This window comes from Euleptes europaea, chromosome 19 (genome assembly GCF_029931775.1).
Source record: "Euleptes europaea isolate rEulEur1 chromosome 19, rEulEur1.hap1, whole genome shotgun sequence".
NCBI classification, from domain to species: Eukaryota; Metazoa; Chordata; class Lepidosauria; order Squamata; family Sphaerodactylidae; genus Euleptes; species Euleptes europaea.
In genome coordinates, this window is record NC_079330.1 from 12,305,665 (window position 1) to 12,324,425 (window position 18,761).

At 50.5% G+C, this 18,761-nt stretch overlaps 1 protein-coding gene across 1 annotated transcript; it reads right to left on the reverse strand.

The window, feature by feature from the left end:
- Window positions 1-1,227: 1,227 nt before the first annotated feature.
- ZNF362 (zinc finger protein 362) lies at window positions 1,228-17,696 on the reverse strand. The gene is made up of 8 exons (XM_056864893.1): window positions 17,467-17,696; window positions 9,857-9,920; window positions 9,028-9,274; window positions 7,007-7,328; window positions 5,362-5,586; window positions 3,893-3,971; window positions 2,022-2,180; window positions 1,228-1,374 (listed from the first exon to the last, which is right to left on the reverse strand). Exons 2-8 carry the CDS (start codon window positions 9,917-9,919, stop codon window positions 1,258-1,260), a joined length of 1,212 nt encoding a protein of 403 aa, XP_056720871.1. The 5' UTR covers window position 9,920; window positions 17,467-17,696; the 3' UTR covers window positions 1,228-1,257.
- Between the last annotated feature and the right edge of the window lie 1,065 nt (window positions 17,697-18,761).

Below are 18,761 nucleotides of genomic sequence, written 5' to 3' on the forward strand. Positions count from 1 at the left end.
GGGCCGAACAGCCGGCCGTACCACAGAAAAGTCCCATGGTTCCAAGCCAAGCCTTCGCTGCAGGTGAGCGAAAGAAAAATAGCGGGGGTTTTCTTGGGGTGGGCCGTCGGACAAGAATACCAGTCTGTTAGCTGGAAAACTGGCCACTGATCTAAAAGGTGTTTGCCAGGGGAATACATATGATGCTTGGGGGTGAGGGTGAAAGGACGGGGAATTGCTCCAAGCACGAGCGGGGAAGGGGGGGGGACTTGGAGAGACACCCTCTCCTGCCACATCATAGCCCAAGCCGACCCGTTCTTCCTGCATGTTGCTAAAACTGAGGCAGTGCTAAGCTGAACAGTTTTTATCCATTTGCCTTCTGAAAGGGGGGGGGGAGGCTCTTACAGATAATTCTCGAGGCTAAAATGTGGGGACGCAGCACACCTCTACGTGCATGTCAGTGAAGAATGTGGGGTGCAGTTGCCGTTTCCTCCCGCCCGCTCTCCTCCAGGTTTTCTCCAGCCATGCCACGCTCTAGTCAATCTGCCAAAAGATCGCCACCTTCCACAAAAAAGGCCAGCTTCTTTCTAGTCCAGCCCCCACCCCACCCCCTTCCCTCAAATCACTCCAAGCAGGGGGTTGCAATCTTGCTCACCTTGGCAGCGGAGGCCCGGCTGGACACACCTTCACAACGGGCCCCCCACGACGTCTTAGCAACTTGGGTCTCGCGGCCGTCCACCCTCGGCGGAGCCCCGCGGGCGCCTCCGCGGATCCCGTCCCTTACCTCTCCAAAGGAGAGTCCAGAAAGGGTCGGCGCTCTCTTGGGAATTGCATCACGCGATGGGGCCAATAAATTATAAGGTTGGTCTGTATCTAAGATTGAAACAAGCGAAACAATGAAAAGCGGGAAGGGCAAACCGGGCCGGGGCTTTAAAACGGCTGGAGGCGATCCGAAAATAAGGAGGGCCGTGGGTGCGCGTTTGGGGAGGGGGAGACAACGAGGTTCAAAGTGCTCTGGAACTGTCTTTGGCTGCCACCAAAATGGAACGAGAAACTCCCCGGCTCGGGGGGGCGGGTCGTACGTCCGGACTCCGTCTTTTTGTCCTGGCTGTGGAGGGGGGGGGGAACGCAGCAGGCCCCCGAGGAGGGCGGGGGTGGTGGTGCCCAGAAGAAGCTGTGGTTCCTGTGATTCCTATTCCGAGCTGTCCTGTCCTCCCCCCCGCCTCCCCAGCTCTGCAATTCAAGAGGGGCCGTGCTCGGGGAGGGGATCCCCGAGGTTCAGATGAGTGAGATTCGCACTGGGATGCCCGGAGACTCCGTCCTTTGAGGAGAATGTTGACTCACTAGGTGTTCGACCACCGTGTGTTTGGACATGTGTTTCATCAAATAGGTCTCCTGTTGGGGGCAGAAAGAGAGAAAGGGAGACCCACATCAGGGAACCGCAGAAAAGGCAGCGAGTGCCTGAGACATCCAACCAGCCCTGTCTTTCTATATTTGTGCCGGCACTCCCTCCCCAGACCAAGCACCGGTCATTCCTGACCCATGGGGTGACGTGACGTCACATCCCGACGTTTACTAGACAGACTGTGTTTATGGGGTGGTTTGCCATTGCCTTTTCCAGTCGTCTTTCCTTTACCCCCAGTAAGCTGGGTACTCATTTTACCGACCTCGGAAGGATGGATGGCTGAGTCAACCTGGAGCCAGCTACCTGAAACCAACTTCTGTCGGAATCGAACTCAGGTTGTGAGCAGAGCTTGGACTGCAGTACTGCAGCTTACCACTCTGCGCCACGGGGCTCCTTTTAAGGTGCTACTGGACTCTTTTCTACTGCTCTTTCCTATGGCAAGAAGTCAATGATTTACAGCTATGGTTCCCTTCTCTCTTTCCCAAGGGCAGCAAATGACTACTTCATCAGCCAAAGCACGCAGGGCCGATACGGGCTCCATCGTTCTCGGGGAAGGATTTCTGCTCTGCGGAACAAGGGGCTGGCCATCCCCCTCCCCGGGCGGGCAGGAGGCGGGTCTTCTGGTCCCCCTACTCACCGAAGTGTAGGCCCGTCCGCACATGCTGCAACAGTAGGCCTTGGCGTGCTTGATTGCGTGCGCGGAGAGGTGGATCTGGAGCGAGGCAGAGTCCGAGTAGGCCCGGTAGCAGTTTGGACACTTGTACGGCTTGTCCTTGTTGTGCTGGCGTTGGTGAGACTGGAAAGGGAGAGCGGCACAATCGTTTTGGTCCTTCCTTCTAGCACGTTACCAGTTGCCCCCCTCTGCCCTCCCAGCCTGTGCCCTGCAAGGCTTGGCAGGATCTATTCTCTTGCTAGTTACAACAACAATATCCTGTATTGGCATAAAATCGAAACATGAGGTGTCTGCGTAGTAACACAGAACGATACAGTTGAGCGTTTCTGACAAGGATAAAGCATAATAAATAAATGGACAGCGGAATTAATAAAAGCCCTCTCCTTAACTTGCTGACGAAGGTTCATAGCAAGTCTCAGAAATTGTTCTACTTTCTCCAGTACAGCAGGAGAGTGATTATTCAGCAAGAAAAGAGCATTAAGACAATCAGCAAAGTTTGACTTTTTTGTGTGTCAAAACAGGGCCTAAACATTTGCTGCAAGTTTCTGCATACAATCTGCAGCGGAATAATGTACGATTGATTCAGTGCAGTTATTACCACAGGGGCAAAGTCTCTCTGAGAGGGGGACATTACAAAATCTTCTTTCCAAAATCGCAGATGGCATGACATTGAATCTGGCCAGGGAGAGGGCTCTGCGTTGCTGAGGGTCGTAAAGGTGGTACAAATACGGTGTGTGTGTGTGTGTGTGTGTAAAGTGCCTTCAAGTTGCAGCCGACTTACGGCGACCCCTTTTGGGGTTTTCATGGCAAGAGAATAACAGAGAGGTGGTTTGCCAGTGCCTTCCTCTGCACAGCAACCCTGGAATTCCTTGGTGGTCTCCCATCCAAATACTAACCAGGGCTGGCCCTGCTTGGCTTCTGAGATCTGACAAGATCAGGCTAGCCTGGGCCATCCAGGTCAGGATAAAAATATGGTGTAGGCTCATATATATTAAAGGGAATCCCTAGACTTAATGGAGAGCAAGTCCTGTTAGCAGCACTATTAAGATTTTGAAATCCACTCTCTAATAGTCTGTGTTTTATTGGTTGAAATGCTTGTGCATCTGAGAGCATAAGCAACGAGTCCAATGGAAGGCCAATGGATTGGATTTCACTCTCAATATGAGCTGACCAGTTAGAGGCGTGTGATTCTCTCTTGCTAGTTCAGGGGGGCAGCAATGTTGGGTTAATGCTGAGCCTTCAAAGGCAGGGCTGTATATACACTTTCTGTTATCTACAGATGCTCAGAGGTCCTCCAGATATTTCTTTGCCTCCTGCACCCTGTGAGGAGGGGCAGGGCTGGCTGATGTCAACCTTGGTTGTCATAGATGGGGAGAAATAAAAGGGCTGCACCAGTCACGGGAGATAAAAATAAGACCAAGGTGGATGGTGCAAACTCTATGATTCTATGATCACTTCCTTGCCTAGTTTCTTTAACTGGAGATGCTGGGGACTGAACCTGGGACCTTCTGCATGCCAAGCAAATGCTCTACCACTGAGCCATGACCCGTTCTCTACAGGTCTCCAGGGTCTCAGGCGGAGGTCTTTCACATGCCTACTTGCCTATTCCTTTTAACTGGAGATGCCAGGGACTGAACCTGGGACCTTCTGCATGTCAAGCAGATGCTCTACCACTGAGCCACGGCCCCTCCCCATGGCTGCCCTGTTTTGAGTGCCAAGCTTTGGCTGTAAAGCAGAATCAAAATACGTATTTCAAACCCTGTAAATCTCAATCCTCTCCCGGCATATCTCTCCCCCACCCCCCGCCCTCCCCAGCCATTCTCCTCCTTACCGACCTGGAGGTTGGAGAGCTGTGTGAATGCTTTTTCACAGCCTGCATGTGGGCACTTGTAGGGTCTGTCGCCGGTGTGAATTCTGAAACGCAGCAATAAAGAACGGTGAAGTTTGGGTGCACAGAAGGGAAGCGACACAATCAAACACATCCAGGTTTATTTATTTCCGTCACTAATACTCTGCTTTTCTCCCCTGAAGTGACTGACATTGTCCTCTTCCCTTCCATTTTATCTCCACAACAATCCTTTTTTTTAAATAAATTTTTATTTGTTTAGAATAGGGGATACAGAAGGAAGAGAAGGGGATGGGGGATCCGTCTGCAAATAGAGTGTAGAGAAATTACAACATAGTTACAGCATCTAATTTTCTAATTGGTCAAGCAGACTTTCTCTTGACATTTTCTTTTTGACTTTTCTACTGGGAGTTGACTTCGCTACAGCTACCCCTATAGCTACCCCACAACAACTCTGTGAGGTAAGCTAGGCCGAGAGTGTGGATTCTGAAGTTTCACCAAATACTGCCCCCACTCACAAGCTTATGTTTGCACCGAGACTAGAATCTCGCTCCCCCCACAAGAGAAACTTGAGATTAAAAGGTAAAGGTAAAAGTCCCCTGTGCAAGCACCAGGTCATTCCTGACCCATGGGGTGAGGTCACCTCCCGACGTTTCCTAGGCAGACTTTGTTTACGGGGTGGTTTGCCAGTGCCTTCCCCAGTCGTCTTCCCTTTACCCCCAGCAAGCTGGGTACTCATTTCACCGACCTTGGAAGGATGGAAGGCTGAGTCGACCTTGAGCCAGCTACCGGAAACCAACTTCCGTCAGGATCGAACTCAGGATACTGCATATGTTCCATTTCCCCTTGCCTTGTGTGTGTGCGTGCCATCAAGTCACAGCTGACTTATGGCGACCCCGTAGGGTTTTCAAGGCAAGAGACATTCGGAGGTAGTTCGCCATTGCCTGCCTCGCGTGGACTCAGAGTTCTAAGAGAACTGTGACTGGCCCAAGGTCACCCAGCAGGCTTCATGCGGAGGAATTGAATTGAACCCGGTTCTCCAGATAAGAGTCCACAGCTCTTAACCACGACACCATGCTGGCTTAAAAAGGTAAAGGTCCCCTGTACAAGCACCGGGTCATTCCTGACCCATGGGGTGACGTTACATCCCGACGTTTCCTAGGCAGACTTTTGTTTTCAGGGTGGTTTGCCAGTGCCTTCCCCAGTCCTCTTCCCTTGACCCCCAGCAAGCTGGGTCCTCATTTCACCGACCTCGGAAGGATGGAAGGCTGAGTCAACCTTGAGCCGGCTACCTGAAACCAACTTTCGTTGGGATCGAACTCAGGTCGTGAGCAGAGCTTGGACTGCAGTACTGCAGTTTACCACTGCGCCACGGGGCTCTTCACGTTGGCTTGCCTCACACTTAAACTAAATCATGGAGGAGGCAGCGGGAGACCGTGGGGGGTTGGGGCCGCTCACCTGGTGTGTTGCTGGAGGTGGGAGAGTTGGCGGAAGGATTTCTCGCAGTAGGAGCAGTGATAGGGCTTGACGCCCAGGTGGATGCGGAGGTGCTGTGCCAGGTAGGAGGCGTTGGCGAAAGACTTGGAACAGTGCGGGCACTTGTGGGGCTTGGCCTCGGTGTGCGACTTGGAGTGGATCTGCATCTCCGACTTGGTGAAGAAGGTGAGGGGGCAGACTTTACACCTGGGGAGGGGGGAGTGAGGAGAGAGGTCTCGTGATGCAGCTTCCAAACACAGGTGACCATGGCTGCCATTTTCCACACATGGGTACGATCTCCAGCCACCCTGAAGACGGCCATATCTGCCCCTCCCCTCCAAATAAGGGCGTTATACTGTGATGCATAACATCATAAGAAGAAGAATCCCCGGCATCTCCAGTTAAAGGGACTGGAGGTGAAAGACCTCTGCCTGAGACCCTGGAGAGCCGCTGCCGGTCGGAGTAGACAGTATTGACTTTGATGGATCCAAGGGTCTGATTCAGTATAAGGCAGCTTCATGTGTTCATGTGGAGGGGCTGTGGCTCAGTGGTAGAGCATCTGCTTGGCATGCAGAAGGCCCCAGGTTCAATCCCCGGCATCTCCAGTTAAAGGGACCAGGCAAGTAGGTGATGTGAAAGACCTCTCTGCCTGAGACCCTGGAGAGCTGCTGCCGGTCTAAGCAGACAATACTGACTTTGATGGACCGAGTATCTGATTCAGTATACGGCAGCTTCAGGTGTTCATGTATGCTCACTTAATGGACTGTGTGTGTGTGTGACCCGTCAACTCACAGCTGATTTATGGCGACCCTGCAGGGTTTTCAAGGCAAGGGACGTTAGGAGGTGGTTTGCCATTGCCTGTCTCTGCCTCACGACCCTGGTGTTCCTTGGAGGTCGCCCATCCAAATACTAACCAGGACTGACCCTGCTTAGCTTCTGAGATCTGATGAGATCAGGCTAACCTGGAGCAACCCAGGTCAAGGCTTAATGGACTGTACCACCACGTCATGAAGATAGGGGATTCACATTCAAATGCTTCCTTATTTCAATAGACACCCTCCTGTTTTTGGGAATGCTTGGATTCAAACCATGCCTTCTCCTTAAAATCATGGAGTTGGAAGGGACCACCAGGGCCATCTAGTCCAACCCCCTGCACAATGCAGGAAATTCACAACTACCGCCCCCCTCACTCCAGTGACCCCTACTCCATGTCCAGAAGGTGGCCAACGTACCCTCCCTCTCACAATCTGCCTAAGGTCATGGAATCAGCTTTGCTGATTTTTTTTTAAAAATGCAGATTTGTTTTCTTTACTGTGAAGAAAGCATCCAAAAATGACAACCTGCCTCGCTGGCAGCTAGAAGTGGAACAATCCAGGGAGACCCGTTTATTCGTTTTAAATATTTTTAAGCCCACATTCTCAGTTACGAAGCATGCTGCTTCCAAAGGCGTCGTGGGATTCTTGGAGAATGCTACCGGAGCCGCTCTGAGCCCGACCTTTGGGTTGGGGAGAGCGGGGTAGAAATGTAATTAAATAAATAAATAAGGATTTTGGTAGAGGGGGGGTTGGAAGACATGCTCGAGGGGGGTGGGGACAGAGGTGGGTTTCTCCGGCGTTTCCGTCTCTACCTGTACGTCTTGCCCTCTTTCCCAATGTCGCCCGAGGCCAGGATGGGGTAGGGCACCACCAGGACAGGGGGCCCCGAGGGGTTCTCCGCTTTTATCTTCTTGCGCCCCCGCTCCGTTTTGGGGGGCCCCAGCAGGCTGTGCCCTTGGATGGTCTTGATGGAGTCCAAGAGTGGGGGGCTGGTGATCCCTGAGATGAGGGTAGGCGAGGAGGCGATGAGGCGGCTCTGGCTGGTGGAGGTGGGTGTGGAGGGGGTACTGGTGCCCGTCCCAGCGCTGGATTCCGAGGTGCTGACTGCAGGGGCCCGGGAGGCCAGGCCCAGCCCTGGAAGGAAACAGAGGCCGAGCTCACACCAACGTGCCAGGAGCTGCTGGGGGGGGGGGGCTGGTTCAGGGGAGGGGCTGTGGCTCAGTGTTAGAGTTTCCGCTTGGCATGCAGAAGGTCCCAGGTTCAATCTCCGGCATCTCCAGTTAAAGGGACCAGGCAGGTAGGCGATGTGAAAGACCCCTGCCTGAGACCCTGGAGAGCCGCTGCCAGTCTGAGTAGACAATACTGACTTTGTCGGACCAAGAATCTGATTCAGTATAAGGCAGCTTCATGTGTTCAGTAGCACAGCAACTGCCTGGCACGCAGAAGGTCCCAGGCTCAATCCCCGGCCTCTCCACTTGAAAGGACCAAGTAGTAGTAGTAGTAGAAGAAGAAGAGTTGGTTTTTATACGCCGACTTTCTCTACCACTTAAGGAAGATTCAAAGTGGCTTACGATCACCTTCCTCACAATAGACACTCCGTGAGGTAAATGGGGCTGAGAGAGTGTGACTAGCCTAAGGTCACCCATCTGGCTTCCTGTGTAGGAGCGGGGAAACAAATCCTGTTAACCAGATTAGCCTCCGCCGCTCATGTGGAGGAGCAGGGAATCAAACCCGGTTCCCCAGATCAGAGTCCACTGCTCCAAACCACCGTTCTTAACCAATACACCATGCTGGCGATGTGAAAGACCTCTGCCAGAGACCCTGGAGACCGTCTGCCAGTCTAAGCAGACAATGCTGGCCTTGATGGACCCATGGTCTGATTCAGTATAAGGTAGCTCCATGTGTGTACAGCAGAGGGGGGGAAGTCACCCACAACTCAAAGCAGCAGCTTAGGGACTACTATCATTTATTTATTACAGCCAAAGGCCAGCATAAAATATAAAATATACATCCTATGATAAAATTATGCAGCTCCTGCTTACAACATCTCATCCGTACTAATTAATCTGAAGGTTTGCCCATAAGGTCTTTGTTCCGTTTCCAGCAAACATAAGAGCAAACTGTTGCTACGGAGTATGAGATATAAGTCACCCTGTCTTCCAGTCAATATTCTACCAGGGAGGCCTCAGAGGTGTTAAGAGTGTACAAATCGAGATCAGAGGGGAGTAATTAAACTATTTCTGTCGTCATCATAATGTTCACAATGGAGCGCCGGTGAAGGATATACATTCTCCTTGTTCGGCCCATTCCTCCCTCACAACTGCCAGATTGCTGGTTTTCAAAACGGTCCTGATTTCAGGGAGGTTTCTCCTTATTACACTTGTCCACTTCGCTCATATGCTGATTTTCTCTACCTCTTAAGGAAGAATCAAACCGGCTTACAATCACCTTCCCTTCCCCACAACAGACACCCTGTGAGGTGGGTGGGCCTGAGAGAACTCTAAGAGAGCTGTGACTAGCCCAAGGTCACCCAGCTGGCTTCGTAAGTAGGAGCAGGGAAACAAATCCAGTTCGCCAGATTAGCATCTGAAGAGTGGGGAATCAAACCCGGTTCCATACCCATCCGTACAATTTATTCTGAGCTAGCCATGAAGCCTAGAAACTTTGTTCAGACAAAAGTCACAGTTCTCTGCAAACTATCCAGTCAGCACCCCGTGCGCTTCTCCTGCCCTTGCACAAAAAGGACCACATGCAGACTACCTGGCCCAATGCAGCCCGTCCCTCTCTGTTCCCCAGGTCCCGCCTGACCCCTCCCTTGACATCCCCTGCATACCTGTGACGGTGCTGGTGGCTGGGCGAGCGTGCAGGGCCACGTCGGGCTGCGGGACAGCCTGGGGGTGCAGCCCAGGAACCTGCTGCAGCTTGGGGATGGACATGATCGACTGGCTGCCCTCTGCGGGCGAAGGGGGCACCAGCAGTGGCTGCTGGGAGGACACGGACGTCGGGGGCAAGTGCGGCGGCCGGATCTTCTCTGCCATGAGCTGCTCCTTGATCTTGTTGATCAGAACCAGGTTGTCCAGCTGCGGAAAGAGAGGGCGGTGACCGCTAGCAAAGACGACCGTCGCCTGTCCCGGAAATGAAAGGCACCAGAATTCACAGATTCAGGCCTACGTAGACGGACCCCTCGCTTCCTGAAGGGAATTTAGAGCTTGCGCTTTCCCAACAGCTTCTGTATCAAGATCTCCAGTGAGGGAGAACCTGTTACCTCTCCAGGTAACTGGTTCCACAGACAACTCGGCTCTTACCATTAAGAAGAAGAAGAGTTGGTTTTTATATGCCGATTTTCTATACCACTTAAGGAAGAATCAAACCGGCTTACAATTGCCTTCCCTTCCCCACAACAGACACCCTGGGAGGTAGGTGGGGCTGAGAGAGCTGTGACTAGCCCAAGGTCACCCAGCTGGCTTCGTGTGTAGGAGTGGGGAAACAAATCCAGTTCACCAGAGTAGCCTCCGCCACTCATGTGGAGGAGTGAGAATCAAACATCTGCTTGGCATGCAGAAGGTCCCAGGTCCAAGCTCCAGTTAAGAGGTCCTTGCTCTAGAAGCCCTGCCAAGGATTCCGGGCAAAAGGAAAACTCGGGTTACGCAGGGTACGCTTACCTGGCTGGGCATGGTGGGAGGGGGAGGCCAGAAGTAGGGGTTGTTAAAGCGCGGCTCCGCCATCCTGAGGAAGAAGTCAAAAAAGAAAGAAAAGATGGTTATGGGTCAGAAATCGGCCACATCTTTTGAAGCTTCTACATCTCCAGCGGACAGGAGTGCCACCCTCTTCCCCTTAACATTTCCCAAAACCATTCCACATTATGGACTGGCTCCGTCATTAGTCTCATCCAAGAATAAATAGGGCAGGAATTCAGTCTCAAAGTTAAAATTGTGGTGGGAGTAATAAGTTTAAGGGGAAAAATGCTTCAATAATTATCTATCCTACAATAGTTTTTTTTTAAATCCTAATTTTTATTATAAATCAAAAACAAAGAAATGAAAAATATGACAAGAATAGTAGTAAGTCCACAGATGTGCGCATGTAAAGTGGCGTTAGGTTGCAGTTGACTTATGGCAGCCCAGTAGGGTTTTCAAGGCAAGAGACCAACACCGGTGTGTTCCACAACACCTTAATACAATATGCATACTCCACTGAAACTGTAGAAAATAGGGAAGAAGAGGAGGAGGAGGTTTTTACATGTCAGCTTTCTCAACCACTTAAGGAAGAATCAAACCGGCTTACAATCACCTTCCCTTCCCTTCCCACCCTGTGAGGTAGGTGAGGCTCAGAGAGTGACTTGCCCAAGGTCACCCAGTTGGCTTCGTGTGTAGGAGCGGGGAAACCAATCCAGTTCACCAGATTAGTCTCCGCCGCGCATGTGGAGGAGTGGGGAATCAAACCCGGTTCTCCAGATCAGACTCCATCGCTCCAAACCACGGCTCTTAACCACTACACCACACTGGCTCCACTAGTAGCTGTTGTGTTGTCAAATAACGTTTTCAACATCATGGGGTCATTTGGGACTCAGCACCTTGGACAGACAATAATCGGCTGTTGCCTGCCTCTGCGGAGCAGCCCTCGACTTCTTCGGGGGTCTCCCATCCAAATTCTAACCAGGACCGCCCCTGCTTAGCTTCTGAGATCTGACGAGATCAGGCTAGCCTGGGCCATCCAGGTCAGGGCAAGTCCTCAGATAAGCCTCTATAAAAGGTTTTAAAATATCTAAAAATATGTCCTTGTCTGCTTGTCGTCTATATGCCATACGCTCAAATACTGACAAGGTTTCAAGGTCCTTAAGCCATTGCATTATGGGCGACAGGAATTTTCTTTCCAGTGTTGTAATATAAGTCTTTCAGCAACAGAGGGTCTGGTTGTTATGGGCCATCACTTAAGTTTTTTTTTATACACACACACACACACACACACACACACACACACACACACACACACACAACTACCCAAGAATAGTATCTGAGGTCTATCCTGACCTCACCCTGCATCTTTAAAGGAGTCTCAGAGACTTCCAATACATATTTCCTCAAACAATTAAATCAAAACTTCCTGATATGATTTTTTTAAAAAATGGTTATCTCTTCATTGTTGCATCTACAGAAAAAGTACATAAGAACATAAGAAAACCCATGCTGGATCAGGCCATGGTCCATGACGTTCATCAGTCTGTTCACACAGTGGCCAACCAGGTGCCTCCAGGAAGCCCACAAACAAGACGACTGCAGCTGCATTGCCCTGCCTGTGTTTCACAGCACCTAATATATTCGGCATGCTCCACTGAATAGACATGCTCCTCTGATACTGGAGAGATGGGTATGAATCATGACTAGTATCTATTTTGACTAGTAGCCATGAATAGCTCTATCCTCCATGCAAATGTTCACTCCCCTCTCAAAGCCTTCCAAGGTGGCAGCCATAGGAAAAGCCCTGCTGGATCAGACCAAGACCCATCGAGTCCAGCAGTCTGTTCACACACTGGCCAACCTGGGGCCTCTAGGAAGCCCACAAACAAGACGGCTGCAGCAGCATCCTGCCTGTGTTCCACAGCATCTAATATAATAGGCATGCTCCTCTGATCTTGGGGAGAATAGGCGTGCCTCCTGACAAGTATTTATCTGGACTAGTAGCCATGAATAGCTCTATCCTCCATGCAAACGTCCACTCCCCTCTTAAAGCCTTCTAAGTTGGCAGCCATAGGAAAGGCCATGCTGGATCAGACCAAGGCCCATCAAGTCCAGCAGTCTGTTCACACAGTGGCTAACCAGGTACCTCTAGGAAGCTCATAAACAAGATGACTGCAGCAGCATTGTCCTGCCTGTGTTGCACGGCACCTAATTTAATAGGCATACTCCACTGAAACTGTAGAAAATAGGTACACATCATGACTAACAGCTATTGTGTTAACAAACAAAGTTTTCAACATTGTGGAGTCATTTGGGTCTCAGCACCTTGGATGTACAATAATCCATTCTCTGTATTTAGTAGAGCTGGGGTCTCAAGGAACTAGATGCAATTTTTTTTTTAAATGGAAAAGCACCCCTGCAGCAAAATGCAGTGGGCCGGGGGGGGGGGGGCTCTAGCTGTGCCCCCCCCCCCCCGTGGTATCAGGGACTCTCACATGACTGCCCCCATTTTCACTGACTAAATGTGGAAGGACTCGACGCCTGCCAAATCAATGCCAAAGCGGAAGGGAGATCCTAGCCGAGGAGGGGACCGGCGAAGCGGCTCTCCTCTCCCGTACAAATGCCTCTTTGTACAGCAGAAAACCACAGATGCTTCCTGGCCGCGGCACAGATGGGAGGCTGAGATGAGGGAGACAAATAATGCAGGAGGCCTACCCCCCTCTTGCCAAAATCGAACGCCAACAGGCCAAAGGGAGGGGGGAAATCCAGGGTCTATTGAAGCTGGAATAAGGAAATCAAAGGAGCTGTTTAGAAAGAAGGGGGGAGAGAACAGCTATGCTGAGGATGCTGTTCTTACAGCTGTTGCTACTCTAGAGACAAATGGTTGAGAGAGGTCTTGCCTCAAGGCATGCACAGAGAGTGACTCCTCATCATGAGGTGGGAGGGAATGTACTTTTTGTGCAAAACCCCTGTATGTGGGACTGCAGAGAAGATGCACAAGAGCAGTGTGGCACAGTGCTTAAAATAATTGAATCACAGGCCATTTATGCAGGGTTGATTCTGCTCCTCACTCAACGCTGCTTTTTTTTAAATCCGACCTTTAAAATGACTATTCACGGACCAGATGCAAGAGGAGAAAGTCAAACAAATTACACACACACTCGCCTGCTTCTCCTTCGTTTGCATAGCCATTAGCAATAGTTGTTTGCATAGCTAAGCCTCGGCTGTGATTCTGCATGCTTCCTTCAGTGAATGCTTCCATGCGGGGGCGGAGCAAATACAAAAGGTCACGTTAAAGGGCTCTTAAGAAATGCGAAGCAGGTATGCTTAGCAGTGATGGTTCAGCGGGAAAAAATAAAAAAATATGCGGGGCACTTCAGCCTGGAACGCACTGCTAATTACCAAGCATAAACGGCCATAGAGTTGAAAGGGACCACCAGGGTCATCTAGACCAACCCCCTGTACAATGCAGGAAATGTATAACTGCCTCTCCCCTCCACACCCCCAGTGGCCCCCTACTCCATGCCCAGAAGATGGCCAAAAGAAATCCTCCAGGATCCCTGGCCAATCTGGCCAGGAGGAAAATTGATTCCTGGCCCCAAAGTGATAATTGGCATCACCCTGAGCATGTAAGGAAGGGCCACAAGAGCCAAACACTGATGCAGCCCTTGCTGCCCTCCCTCTCATGAACTGCCTAAGTAGGATTAGGAGCTGGGAGACCCAGATTAAATCCCCACTCTGCCATTGAAGCTGGCCATGGGACCTTGGGCCAATCACTCTCCATCAGACTAACCTACCTCACAGGGTTGTCATGGTGAGGATCAAATGGCAGAGGGGAGAATAACATTGAAACCTGCTTTGGCCTCCGCAGGGTAGAAAAGGAGAGGGTTTAAATAAATAAAATTACCCATTACCAAAAAAAAAAAAACAGGTTTTAAGCGAGTTGAGGGAAATGTTACCACATTTCCACATTGAGATAGAAAACGGGAGACTCGCGGGAGCAGGAGGGGGATCTAATTATTTATTTACTGCATTTAATTTCTACCCCGCTCTCCCCAGCCAAACCTTCCCTGTCCTTTCCCAATGCAAACCACAGTCATATATGTGAATTAACTCCATTTATGGTCTTTGGACATTTCATGATGTGCTGCTGAACCAGCTGCCTGCTCTTACATGTGTCATGGCCACGGTGCAGAGATGAGTAGACCTAGCCCAAATTAGAGGCTCCGCCCCAAAAACCTCCTGCCGGTTGCAAAGAGGGACCTGGCAACCCTAATTCAGTACCATAGGGAAAAAAATAACTCTGCAATGTGCATAGATTTCTTGTATCTGCTTAATTTATTAAATTTATCCTGGTAAACCTGGGGACAGGGAACAAGCAAGGCAACAGCAGTGAGCCCACTCAAACCTCCCCCCCCATGGTGTCAGGAGAGATTGCCCCCAACCAAGGACTAGAAACTTGCCTTTCAAAAAAGGGGAAAAAAGAAAAGGAAGCTGCGAACCTTACAATCTGGATTGTGTACCCGATTATCAGATTCCATCCATGCACGGTGTAACACGGTCTATACAAGCCCTTCCCCTTGTCTGGAATATGCAAAGAGGGACTTTATGGGATCTCATTATAAACTTCAGAGGTATTCATAGAATCATAGAGTTGGAAGGGACCACCAGGGTCATCTAGTCCAACCCCCTGCACAATGCGGGACATTCACAACTACCGCTCACACACACCCCAGTGGCCCCCTACTCCATGCCCAGAAGATGCCCAAGATGCCCTCCCTCTCATCACTTGCCTAAGGTCACAGAATCAGCATTGCTGACAGATGACCATCGAACCTCTTCTTAAAAACCTCCAGGGAAGGAGAGCTTACCACCTCCTGAGGAAGCCTGTTCCACTGAGGAACCGCTCTAACTGTTAGAAAATTTTTCCTAATGTCTAGACGGAAACTCTTTTGATTTAATTTTAACCCGTGGATTCTGGTCCGACCTTCTTGGGCAACAGAAAATTACTCAGCACCATCCTCTATATGACAGCGCCTCAAGTATTTGAACCTGGTTATCATATCCCCTCTCAGTCTTCTCCTCTTCAGGCTAAACATACCCAGCTCCTTCCACCTTTCCTCATAGGACTTGGTCTCCAGACCCCTCACCATCTTTGTTGCCCTCCTCTGGACCCGTTCCAGCTTGTCTACACCTTTCTTAAATTGCGCTGCCCAAAACTGAACACAGTACTCTAGGTGAGGTCTAACCAGAACAAAGTGATACCATTACTTTGCGTGATCTGGACACTACTTCTGTTGATACAGCCCAAGACCGCAGTTGCCTTTTTAGCTACCGCATCACACTGCTGACTCATGTTCAGAGTTCGGTCTACTAAGACCCCAAGATCCTTTTCACACACACTACTGCTCAGACAAGTCTCCCCCATCCTATTATTATGCATTTGATTTTTCCTACCTAACACATCTGGCTTTTTAAATGAAATGAAATTTTGATTCCCCCCAACTGTGAGTTTAACTAGTAGTGTTTTTTTGTTAAAGCCTTCTTCTTTCAGAGCAGCAAACTTTTTAAAAACACGAACACACCTAATGTAAGAAAGTGACGCGCGCTTGAAAAAAACAAACCCAAACACCAGCACCAGTGGGGTACACTCCTCAGAGAGCCGATGTTGCAATCTCACTTATTTACTCAGTGTAAACCCATTCGAACCTCCACACACTCTGTTAGCATACAGCGCTTGGACCTCAGAACATGGGAGGGGAACTCAGGGAAAACGAGATCAGAGGGGATTCCTTTTGAAAGCTGCTGCCTATTTTTGGGACAAAAGAAAAATGTAATGGGCGGATTGCTATAAAATCCGCTCCAAGGGTGGTAGTTATTCCCCTCCTAAAACGTCACCAGGATACAAGGCTATTTCTGTCGTTGTTCAGCTTAAATCTAGGATGCTCGTTGGAACAGGAAATATCAATTCTCTACTCCCCCACCCCACCCCGGTCCATATTTATTCCTACAGTTGGAAACAAGTAGTAAAGCAGACAGAAGGATGGCAATATGGATAGAAGGAAGAATATAGAGTCCCTTTACTGGATTTGGGAGAAGCAAGGCTGTTGAGAACCACCGCGAGCACACACACCCCCTGAAAAAGCCTCCCTTTCAGCTCCCCTTACAACCCAGAACCAGCCGGATCTTATATGAAAACGGCTTGCTGTTCGCATAAATAGGCTAAAAATGATACTCGATTCCCTCTATATGCACCAGATTCTTTTCCATTCCTTTTTCTCATGTTTATATCCCATCCTTCATCCAAGGAACTCAGTGCAGTGTACGCTTCCCTAAGGTTATCCTTACAACAACCCTGCGAGGTAGATTAGGTAGAGAGAGAGACCCGAAGTCACACTTCCCTTCTTCCTTCAATAAAGAGGAGGCTGAATTGAGAGCAACACGCCAGATGCTCCTTTGCCCGACCCCCGCATAATTTTGTACCCCCGGCACCCTCCTTTTCATTAGCACTAGGATGAAGACCTGAACATACCGCAAAACGCCATTAAGATGGAAAGGTGTGTGTGTGCGTACATGGAAAGATTCCTCCCTCGGGGGACCCAGGTGGTGAAATATCTTATGGGGGGCAAGCTTGGACAGATCTCCCCCCATGGTAATCAAGGCTGGCGAGGGGTCTTGGGGACTACAGGCACTCTTAGCCCCTCATTCCCCCCACAGCACAAACGCAGGGCAGCCAAAATGGACAAGACGTTATCTCACGTTACGACATGATCTTAAGTTACGACATCATCCCATCAGGCCAAAGAGGGTGTGCCCAAAAACTTCTGACATCCCGAATCTAATCCTCCTCTACCTAAACACACAAAACATACGAACGAATCAGCAAGGGAAAGCAATGCAGACAGTAGGTCAGGCAGGTACTGGCAAAGAGTCAGCCGCAGCGGCCCAAAGCAAGTGAGATCAGGCACCGCTCGAACTGTTAGAAAATTCTTCCTAATGTCTAGATCAGTGGTTCCCAACCTTTTTTTGACCAGGGACCACTAGGACTTTTTTGTTCGGTGCAGGGACCCCAAGGGTCAAAATAAAAATTCTGAGAATTTGAAAATAAACTTTAATCATAACTGTTAGTTAAACATTAAACTTAGAATAATATTTGAATATATTTTTATAATAGAGAACTTTTAATTGAAAATATTAATTTATTATGGGTTTATAACTTTGTTTCGCGGACCCCTGGGGGTCCATGGACCCCTGGTTGGGAACCAGTGGTCTAGATGGAAACTCTTTTGATTTAATTTCAACCCGTTGGTTCTGGTCCGGCCTTCCGGGGCAACAGAAAACAACTCGGCACCCTCCTCTATGTGACAGCCCTTCAAGTACTTGAAGATGGTTATGCTTTCACCCCCTGCTCGAGAGCTCTCCAAGGCAACGTGGCTGGCCTCTGCCGGACGCAGGGCAAACGACCGAACGAACCCTGCTCTGGTCCGGTAAGAAGGCAAGGGGGAAGTCCATCAGGGTTCCCAGCAGCCGAGGCGGGGACCTTCCGCAGCCCTGCAAAACGGAAGAGGTTAGCAGCGCCGTGGTTCGGTACTCACAGGCTGGCCTCGGAAGCCCGGTGGCCGCAGCTGCCTGGGGAGATGTGTAGATGGTGCTCCAGGCTGGCGGGCGGCAGACGGTCCCCCGCTGGTGCCGGCAGGTACAAGCACCAGTCCCTGGGGCTGGGGGGCTCACAGGCCTTCGCCAGTTCCTACCAAAGTGCTGTTAATACAAGCTAGGGTCCCATGTGGGACTCCCCTGCTTTTGAGGCCCCCTCTGTCTCGCTTGGCTGAAATAGAGAGAAATAAGAGATTCTTTACACAGAAATGGCCGCGCGGCTGGTCGGCGGGGTGCGCCAGCGACGTCGCCCCAACCCTCGGAGAGAGTCACGACAGCCGAGCCCTGCGCTGCAGCCCGTTGGAGAGAAGAATGGATACAGCGGCACATAGGGACCAATGTGTAAGGGCGTGGATGCGCGGGGAGGCAGAGATCAAGGGGTGCACGTTCCAGTTGATTCAGAGCAGGTTATGTAGCCTGTCGGGGCCAGCAAGATCAGGCATCTTCGGGGGTCTCTAAGAATGGGCGAGCGTCTCCCAGCCCAACAGGGAGGCCAGAGGCGCCAGGAAAGACTGCACGCCTCGCTGCTTCCAAGTTAGGGGAGTCCAACCAGAGAGACCCTCGGCCAAGGCGCCCCCAAACCCTGGAGCAGGGCTGTAAGGGCTCAACAGTAATAAAAGGACAGATTCCCATCTCCACTTTTATTACATGCTCGGGAAAGTGAGCTGCAAATAGCAATAGTTGAATACAGAACCAGCAAGCAGGGGAGGGGAGCCGTGGACCTTTCGGGGATGACATGGGCCCAAGAGATAGGCGGGGAGGGGAGGGGGGGACACTGGACAACCAAGCATTCCCTCCTCCATTTTCCCCTCCCCTTCTGTAAAGGAGAATAGAAGGAACTGGAGGCTACAACTGTCTTCATTTTAGATCCCCTAAGGCAGGGGTGTCAAACATAAAGCCCGCGGGCCGGATCCAGCCCCTTGAGAGCTCTTATCTGGCCTGCAAGCCAGCCTGCCACCGCCCCCACCCCACACTAAATCTGGGATGGTGAGACATGGCCCGGCCCGACCAAGTGACATTTATGTCACATCCGTTCCTTGTAACAATTGAGTTTGATGCCCCTGCTCCAAGGGGTTTGAATCCCAAATGGCCTCAAACCTAACACATTACTTATCTGGTCCTGGGGTCAAATAGACCCCAGTTCCAGTCACAGCTTCAAAAAAAACAGCACCCACACAGACAGACAATGGGATGTATTTGACAATGACTCCAATTATATATACTATTAACATATTAG

What these genes read in the sequence shown, in the direction of transcription:
- ZNF362 (XM_056864893.1), bottom strand. Translation starts at nt 9,919, where the DNA reads ATGGCGGAGCCGCGCTTTAACAACCCCTACTTCTGGCCTCCCCCTCCC. An exon ending in AAAGAGGGCAAGACGTACAG is followed by an intron (nt 5,587 to 7,006) that starts GTAGAGACGGAA and finishes CCCCCTCCCCAG; the next exon opens with GTGTAAAGTCTGCCCCCTCA. An exon ending in CACCTCCAGCAACACACCAG is followed by an intron (nt 3,972 to 5,361) that starts GTGAGCGGCCCC and finishes GCTGCGTTTCAG; the next exon opens with AATTCACACCGGCGACAGAC.